Source organism: Petaurus breviceps, unplaced genomic scaffold (genome assembly GCF_028583685.1).
Source record: "Petaurus breviceps papuanus isolate PSGF00001 unplaced genomic scaffold, PetGlider_PUasm1.0 90775, whole genome shotgun sequence".
Classification (NCBI taxonomy): domain Eukaryota; kingdom Metazoa; phylum Chordata; class Mammalia; order Diprotodontia; family Petauridae; genus Petaurus; species Petaurus breviceps.
In genome coordinates, this window is record NW_027187342.1 from 8,808,884 (window position 1) to 8,818,565 (window position 9,682).

At 45.9% G+C, this 9,682-nt stretch overlaps 1 protein-coding gene across 1 annotated transcript in view; it reads right to left on the reverse strand.

Moving 5' to 3' along the window:
• SLC1A4 (solute carrier family 1 member 4) overlaps nucleotides 1-8,357 on the reverse strand; it is a 38,631-nt gene extending 30,274 nt beyond the window's left edge. The window contains exon 1 of the mRNA XM_069068962.1: nucleotides 7,540-8,357. Within this exon, the coding sequence (XP_068925063.1) occupies nucleotides 7,540-8,063 (524 nt within the window). The 5' untranslated portion in view covers nucleotides 8,064-8,357. The remainder of the gene's footprint in view (nucleotides 1-7,539) is intronic.
• Between the last annotated feature and the right edge of the window lie 1,325 nt (nucleotides 8,358-9,682).

Here is a 9,682-nt window from a genome sequence, read left to right on the forward strand (position 1 = left end):
CTGATTGAACAGATGGACAGAAGGACGGATAAACCGTAAACCTACTTATGCAATTTCCTTACAGTAACCCTTTGAGGGAGATGGCACATGGATTATCACCATTTTATAGATGAAACAACTGAGGCCTAGAGTGGTTAAGGGACTTGCTCAAAATCAAATAATCCTCAAGTTACAGAGTTAGCACAGCGACCTGGGGTCTTTTGATTCTAAAATCCAGCACTGTTTATTTTTTGGACAGGTATTTATTCTGTAGTTCACTGACTGTTCTTTCAATTAAATCATAATAATGTTATTTCTTCCCTGGGAAAAGACTGACTCTCATTTCCCTGAAATCTTCAGGATATTTTCCCTAGTGGCAGACTGATGCTGTAGAACAGTCAATAATAACAAGCTATATTCCTAAATTCTTTTAGGGACAAGAAGTCCTATACTACCTTAAGTCTCAATCAACCACTGTGAGACTTAATAATTATATCCAATTCTCCTTCCAGTAATAAAAGACAAAAATATAGGAAAGTCAATATTTAGAAAGGAAAAACTTCCCAAGTCACTTTTTCCAAGTGTCATCTTTGTGATCATACATTATTACATTTTTCTTTTTTTAAACTTATTTTAAATTTATTTTTTTTTTATATTTTTCTTAGGAAGGTGCAGTTATATTCTCTGAGCCCTCATTCTCCTCCTGAAACAAATTAACTCCTTACACACTGCTTGTGAGTAAACTGAGGGCCTGGGAATTGAAGGCACTTCCTTGTTATGATTAGGCAGTACGGCCTTTGGTGTTTATAAACTTCTGAGAAATGAAGAGGAAAAAGTGAGGGAATAAATGTCCTAAGAGACTAGAAGCCAATGCTGACATACTACAAGGCTGCACTGTTTACTCAAAGGGAGGAGAACTCTCCTCCCATCTCTACTAGTCACTCTTGTAAAGACTGGGCTCTGGGTGGTAAAAAAGAATCTTTCCTATGTTTTACATATTTGCACATGCATAACCTATATCTGACTGCTTACTGTCTCAGGGAGGAGTGTGGGGAGGGATAGAGGGATAGCATTTGGAACTCAAAACTTCAAATAAAAATTTTTGAAAATTGGAAAAAAAATGTTTCCTTTTCCTTCCAAGTTGACACAATGGATAGAGTTCAGAGAGGCAAAGTTCAGTAGCAGAATGATCCCACATCAGTCAGTCAGCCAGCATCTCAGCACTACAAGGGGCCTTAAAGATGCTGGACCAATCCCCCCCGTTTTCCAAATGAGTAAAAGTTAAGCCCAGAAAGGTATCTTCCTTTAAGTGGGTTTATTCACTTTGGTGCCTACAGGCAAAAAGTATAAAAAAACTTTTAAGGTGGGGAAAAAGCCTGGATATCAAAGACAGAGATTGTGATGATGATTTCTTCACTTTCTCATTTTTAAACAATTTGTTAAAACTCCATTTTTGTTTTCCAAGGAAACTATTCCTGCTCCACCCCCAAGGTTAATGACTCACTCATGGGCCGCATCAGTTTCAGCTGCTGTTTTGCTAGGCCCCCCCCCCCCCCCCAGCCCATTCCACTCCTTGGGACCAGAGCTCCTTGTCTTTTTCAATTTCATTTACCCTCATTTTTAATCCTATTTAAACAACGAAAAGAAAATATCCCTATGATGGTGTCCCATTTATAACTTCTGAGGATTGAATCCAGGTAACTAAAGTTTACTTAAACAGATACATAACAAAACAATTTCAAAGCTTTTTAAAACTATTTTTTTTGGATGAAAATCTCTCAAAAACAAATGATATTTTTTCCTGCCTGCCTTAAACTGGGTATTCAGAATGTGATTTATCCTTTTCTTGATGACTCAGGGTGATCATCATGGAAAATTAATTATTGGCCTATGCCTGTAAGGTGTAAGCAATACCCCTTGGTAACTATTTGCCTAATACACCAAATGATCCCCAAAATATGCTGAACAGTTCAAGATCTTTGAGTTCTTGCATCTGATCATTTCTTTCCCCCAATTTCTCCTTTTCTGTTAGCTATAACTTGCTGTTACTTCCACAATGCCAACTTTTAGTACCAACCATGTCTAGTCCTCAGGGTGTCCAAATCCTGCCCCACAGGGTTTAGTACTGGGAAGTCACATAACTTGTTCGAATGATGTGGAAGAGAAAAGCTAAATAGTTTGAGAGAGACTGGGGTGCTTTCCTGCCAGGAAAGCGCCCCAGTCTCTCTCAGAGATTTAATGTCATTTACTGTGACTGCCACATAAAATTGGAATAAATGACACCTGCACTGCCTATACAGCACTATGAAGGTGTTAGCAATTATTCTCATCATTTCCATTTCCAGGTGAGTTCTAAGACAGGCAATTGATAGGTGAGTGGGGTTTTGGCTGCATGTACTGTATCTAAAAGAATAGGTGGGTATCTTTGTTCTACTCAGACTCCTGTCTAGTCTGACTACAGTTTGGCAAGGAAGCCTGAGATTCCTAAATTGTCAAAGGACATGTCTAAAGTCACATAAAAACCAGTCATGCATTACAACATTTCTTTTAATGAATATTTACTCATAGACTACTGAGTTTTAGGAAAACATTTCCACATGGCTCAGAACTCAATGCTTTTTCTTTTTTTCTTGTCAACTACTTTGCTTTGGTCTGACAGCAGTATCTGAAGTGATCCCTAGTAAACAGAGGAGGCAGCAGCATCTTGGATAAAGAGCTGGCCTCAAAGCCTAGAATGCTAGGGTTTGAGTCTGAGCAGGAACCTGTAACCTTGAGGCCACATGTGGCCCTTTCACTGAATCTAAACTTCACAGAAGAGATCCCTTTAATAAAAGGATTTGTTCTGTAAAACTTGGACTCAGTCAAAAGGCCACACCCAAGGACCTAGAGGGCTACATATTCCCCACCCCTGGAACCTTTATCAGGCAGTGGCTCTGGGAACCTGGGAAAATCACTTACTTATCTTTACAATGTTCCAAGAAAATCTCTAAGATTATAAATCAAAGAGACAGAGCTGAGTCACAACTGGACTGGAAGAAGAGTTTCCTATTCCAGGAGTTTCTTGTATCAATGAGATCACACGTCTAGCCCCTATACCCTCAGACAAACATAGAGGTAGACATGTTGATTTGTTCCATCAATATAAAACACACACACACACACACACACACACACAAGATTGGAACAACAGATAAGACAGTAAAAAAGCTCTGAACCAAGAGGGAGATGATCTTCCCCCTTCCCATACTCTTCTGTCCAAAGCTGCTTATTTGCCATTTCCGCTATGGACCACATCACAGATTATTCTCTCAATATATGTTAGAATAAGTCCCCCTGGGGCAGTAAGGTGGTGCAGTGAGGACCTGAGTTCAAATCCGTCCTCAGACACTTGACACACTTACTAGTTGTGTGACTTTGGGCAAGTCATTTAACTCCAATTGCATACCAAAAAAAAAAAAAAAGAAGTCTTCCCTTATGCTATTCAACCTCCCACCTCCAGGTCTTTGAACAGGCTGTTTTATATGCCTAAAATGTTCTCCAGCCCCCCCCACCCCCCTTTTGGAATTACTACCTCCATTGAAGGTTCAGTTCCGGAGGCCTTTCCTGATTCCTCTAGTAGCTAGATCCTCCTCTCCTCCCTAAATCACTCTGCCTTTACTTTTTGTACTAACTCTTCTGTGTATCTATCAACCCCACCCCCACAGAACTCTAGCTTCTGGAGGGCATGGCCTGTTGTTTTCACCTACCTGATGCCTAGCACCTGATAAAAGCACTGATGAAATGTTTAACAACTAGCCTTACCCATACTGATGAAACCACAAGTTTATATAATACACACACATTCATACTCAAGAAGTTGCTGCTATAAATCCAAAAGAAACAAGGCATGTGATTTCTTTTTTGTCTTCTTTCTGTAGAGAAATGGATCTTCATTGATTTCCTCCCTACAACCTTGGGATTGAAGATTTACATTTTTGGAGATGAATGGCCAGGAACTGGGGGCATGGTTAACAGTCTCACACAGGCTTCACCCTCCTGACTTTGGCCTCTATGGCCAACCAGGACAGCATCGTTCAGTAGAGCAACCACTAGACTAAGAGTGAGAAACCTGGTTGTTAGTTCTGGCCACAGGACCACAGCCAAATCCCTTAATCTCTCTCACTCCATTAGTTCAACAATAAAATAGGAGGTCTCCACCTGCCCTACCTGCATTACAGAAAGGTGCTAGATGAAAGGAGGTAACATATGGGAAAGTGGTTTTGAAAAAGGAGAACGGCATTAATTAACTCAACTAACCTGGAGAAAGGAAATTGATGCTGCAAACTCCATGGGTTACTCTCCCACTTGGTTCTTAAGTATTTACACTAAATCCTAAATTGTTGTTGTTCGTTTGTTTCAGTTGTGTCTGATTCTTTGCATGACCCCATTTGGGATTTTCTAGGCAGAGATCCTGGAGCAGTTTATCATTTCCTTCTCCAGCTCATTTTACAGATGAGGGAACTGAGGCAAACAGGGTTAAGTGTCTTGCCCAGGGCCACATGGCTAGAAAGTCTGAGGCTAGATTTGAACTCAGAAAGAGAAATCTTCCTGATTCCAAGCCCCATGTTCTATCCACTGTACCACCTAGCTCCCTAAATCCTAAACTGCTTCCTCCTCATGAACTTTTTTTTTTAAAGCAAAGCTATAAAAACAGAAAATAAGCACTGTGGTACAGTGGAAAGAGTCAAAGGATCTGGGGTCAAATTGCATCTCTAGTGTGTGGGTCCTTGGGTAAGTCACTCAACCCTCCCCGACCCTCTCCTCATCTGTAAAATGAAGGGTCATACGGGAATGACCTCTGAGCTCTCTACTAACTGTGGACTGATGAATCCCTGTGCATTCTGTACAAAAGTCAAGACCATTTTACAACAGGTAACTAAAATGCACATTCTGGGCCCGAATTCCTAGGTCCCCTGATAACTGGATTTGAACAACCAGTTATGTTAAAGTTGCACCTATAGAGAAACCGGCTAAAGTAAACTAGAGCTTAAGATGCTCACATTCAAAGCCATCCAACCAGGATAGGGAGAGATCAAAGCATAACCGGAAGCCCTTTACCCCACAGCTGGTGTTGCTGTGACACAGGGGATTCTGACACCCCTTCCCAGCCTCCACTGCCCAACTATAAGGCAGCCCTCACTTTGTAGAAGCGGGACCTCCACTTTGATTACCCGGCCACACTGAAGAGGAAAGACATCTACCATCACTCTTATCCCCTGAGATCAATGACAGCCAGCAATTACAGATCTGCCTGTTACTCATACAAGCACTATATGAATGTGAATTATTATTACATGTCACCTATTTGTTTTGCTCCACACCTAAGAGTTTCAGAGGTTTCTCAATTCCTAAAATCTAGTTGATGTGCCGGGATGAGTGAAGCCGGCTACCTTTGCTTTCCCCCTCCTCTCTGTCCTAATGCTCAAGGCCTGTATAAGCTTTTATTTGTCTCAAATAGTTAGTATAGCTAGGTGGGGCAGTGGATAGACTGTCCAGTCTGGAGTCAGGAAGGCTCATCTTCATGAGTTCAAATCCAGCCTCAGACACTTGCTAGCTGTGTGACCCTGGACAAGTCACTTAACCCTGTTTGTCTTAGTTTCCTCATCTGTAAAATGAGAAGGAAATGGCATATCACTCCAGTATCTTTGTCAAGAAAACCTCAAAAGGGTTCACAAAGAGTGAGACATGAACGACTATCATCCTCTCAAACCCAGAGTAATTAGTTTCCCAATCAGGACAAAATGTGTCAGGTTTAAGACTCTTTCATTTGGGGCTTTGAGAAAATACTCTGTAGTAGTGGGTAGAAGGAACAGAACACCCCTCCCCCACTTTTAGATCTCTGCTGGGGGTGGAGGGCTTATCCAAGATAAGGGAGGAAAGAATCATCCTAGCTCAGAGCCCTATAGGCTCTCTCGTGAACTATTTCAACAACCTCAGAACTGGTCTTCCTGCCTACAGTTTCTCCCTCTCTAATCCATACCCTCCACAGATGTCAAACTAACCCCCAACTCCATAAACTCCTGAATGGCTCCTAGTGCCTCTAGAATAACATCCAAAGCCTGGCAATTGAGCCCTCTGTTACTGGCGGCCTTTTTCTTATCTTTCATCATTTCTTACTATTTCTCCTCATGTACTCTCTCTGTTCTAACCAAAAGGAGCCATCAACAGTGCCCGGTACACACATTTCATGACTTTTCTGTGTCTCTACACAAGTGAGTGTGTCTCCCCCACCCCAGGAAAAGACTCCTCATCTTCTGGATCTGGAACATGTATAGCTTCCTTTCAAAGGACAGCTCAGGTGCCGCCTTCATCTTCCCAGGGGTGGGGAACCTGTGTCCTCGAAGGACACATGTGGCCTTCCTGCCCTTGGTTTTGGCCTTCTAAGTCCAAGTTTTACAGAACAAATCCTTTTATTCAGGGGATTTGTTCTGTGAAGTTTGGATTCCATCAGAGGGCTGCACTGGAGGACCTAGAAGCCAGCCCAAGTTGGCCATGTGGCCTCACTTCAGGTTCCCCACCCCTCCTTGCCAGTAAGTTATTAGTGCTCTCCTCCCACTGAAAGCAATTACTTAAGCACCTAGTAGGTGCTTAGTGAATACTTTTATTTGAATCTAGCGCTTCCTATTTTAACTAAGCATTTTTTGCTTACTAGAGGCTAAACTCAATTGTTTCTACATTACCAAAGGACTGCAGGAGGCTGTCATTACCTTCAAAGTTTCAGCATCTTAGGACAACTTATGGTCCTCTCATCCTAGCTACATATTCTTTCTCTCAGTCTCCCAAGAATCGGGAGGTAAACACATGCTCATTTCATTTTCTAGACGAAGAAATGAAGGTACCAGATCACCAAATCATTCAACCTCAGGGTACAAAAATGGTTCTTTACTGTCTCCAACCTTATCTGTTCGGGAGTAAGCTTCTATGACTCAAACCACAAGGTCCTTCCAAAAAAGAGGCAAAGAACCTGACTCTTTTGCAAGGTGGTTGTGCAAAGTCCGAAGAAAGTATCCGCAAGCCGTTCTAGTCCCTAGGAAGGCAAAGAGGCATTACAATCAACAGAAGCTCCCAAATGCTCGGTCCTCTGACATCTGTGCTCAGGAAAGCATTTCATCTTAGCTTAAAGCAACCCTCACCCTCCTGCTTCACCAGTATAACTGGGAAGCTTTGTTGGCCTCTTCAGGGAAAGGATAGAGTAGTTATGACTGGATATAGGAAGATTTATGGGAGGATACTACAATTTCACTTTTCTGTTGGGTAATAAAGGCCCTGCCAGGGCTAGATTTACAAAAGATAATTTAACATTATGTATAAATTGGTGACTTTTAATTTTCATCTTTGAAAAATCAGTGTAGCCAATTGCAAAATTAGGATGGGGGGGGGGAAGTGGAGGCAAGGTGGGGGAGATGTGAAACTTTCTAATAATGGCAATTTAAACTCGGCTTCCTGGGGGCTCAGGGTCTTCCAATACAGGGGGAGGCGGGTGTGTGTGATGGGAGGGAAGGCCAAAAGAAGTCTGATTACCTGACCAGGTCAAGAAACGAGTCTACGGTTTCCTTGGTGACTGGGGGTGTTTCTGAGCCCTCCAAGCCCAGGTCGCTGGACAGGAGGGCCCCGGCGCCGGCTCCCGGCCGGATGATGAAAGCCAGGGCGACCGCTAGCGCCGAAGCGCCCAACGTGGTCAGCAGAAAATAGGCGACCGCGATGCCCCCCAGGCGGCCCAGCGAGCTGGCGTCCAGGCTGGCCGCGCCCGACACCAGGCTGCAGACCACGAGAGGCAGGATGACCATGCGCAGCATGCGGAGCAGCATCTCCCCGGGGAAGGCCAGGTAGGTGGCCTGCGCGGGGCTCAGAGCCAGCCCCCGCAGCGCCGCGCCCAGCCCGGCGCCCGCCAGCACCCCGGACACAGTGAGCAGCACCAGCGCGTTGCGCCGCAGGAAGCCCCCGCAGCGCCGCGCCTGCCCTGGCGCGCCGGCCTCGGCTGCCCCCGGCTCCGGGGCGGGATCCTTGCCCTCAATGTAGCCGTTCGTTTCGTTGCTCTTCTCCATGTTCCCCTGCTGGCTCTACCGGGGCTGATCCCGGACCGCGGCTGGGAAAGAGGACTGAAGTGCCCCGGGGATGCTTCCCCAGAAGCCTGGGTCGGAAGGAGCGGGCGGAGCGGGGGCAGCACGCAGCTTCGTTCTCCTCCTCCCTCGCTGGAGCGCCGGGGCAGGAACGTGCGGGGCAGGATTGGGCAAGGCTGGGCCGGCGAGGAGGCCCCGGGAGCGGGTTGGAGCACGGGAGGAGTGGTGTGTGCCGCACCGGGCTTCCCAAAGCAGCAGCCGCGGGCTGAGGATGATGCAACGAGCAGAGAAGCCAGCCCCCTTCACACCCCTCTAGCTTGGACGCCCCGCCCCGCCGGCGCGGTCTCGACCAATCAGAGCCCGAGAAGCGTCTCCTCCATCCCTCCTCCCTCCCTCCTCTCCTGGTTCCCGAGCCAGACATCCTCCCGCCCGGCTCTACTCGGAGCTGGGGCGGGGTCTGGCGGTGGGCGCTGTCTGAGCCCGCGTGGGGGCGGACCCCTCTGGCCAATCGCCCGGTAGCAGCCTCTTTCCTCGGTGCTGGACGTAGGGATGGAGTTGAACACTGTGGCTTTGGAGACGGGGAGGAGGCCCTGCACCTGTTCGAGCTCCTCTATTTGAGGTCAAGGTCTTGGGACAGAAAACATTCCGAACAGAACACCTCCGCACCCCCTTCGGGAGTACATAGGGGCTGTGCAGTCTGCAAAAAGCGGGTCTAATGAATACACGAGGCGTGACGCTGAGCCCCGGCGTTTCCTCCAGAAAGTGAGATTAGGAGGTTGGGCCGAGGAGGTGATTTTCCCATAGAGGTGTCTCCGCGTGGAGCCTCCTTAAGCCAGCTCTGCCGGTGCCCCAGTCTCTGCAGGGCAAGCCTGGGCCTCTCCGGAATGGGGCCCTGGTGAGGACGGCGGGTCCTGTGTCTGATAAGAGGGAGATAAACGAATAACAGTGTCCTAGGAAAAGCCTGGCATCGACTTCTGCGCTTTAGCGTTAGCCTTGGGGAACGAAATCCAACACGCGTGAATTAAGGATAATTACAAAGCAAAGACTAGGTAGGAAAAAAAACAACGAAAACTACAAACGGCGGTACGAAATCAGTTCTCAGCGGTGAGAACAGGCGGGCGAGGTTTAAGCAGGGAATTAAGGCTGAAGCTCCACTGAGCAGATGGGTCATTAAGCATCCCCCAGACTAACAGGCTTTGTCTGGTTGAATGGAAGCGGAAGAGGCCAACCCCCTTTGTACAATTATTACGGGTGCAGAACTTAAAGCAGTTCATATCTCCTGGTCTTTCCTCTTTTCTCTAGTTAGATTTCTTTATTTACGTATTTGAAATTGTGTGACCTGAGAATATGCTTGAATGCTCACAGTGCAAATAATTCCCCGACAAATCGCTTTGCATGATTTTAAACACCCTCCAAAATCCGAGCCACCCGGGGTACACAGTAGGAACCTCAAAAACTTCCCGAGCAATGTTTCCTTTTAGTCAGACCTTGGGAAAAAAATTGCAGCATGGTGTTTCACCATCACACTTGTAAAACTGCTCAAATTTTCTATTTGTATTTTCAAAAAGGAATTTTAAATCGCTTTCCTAAAGCTAATAGGCACT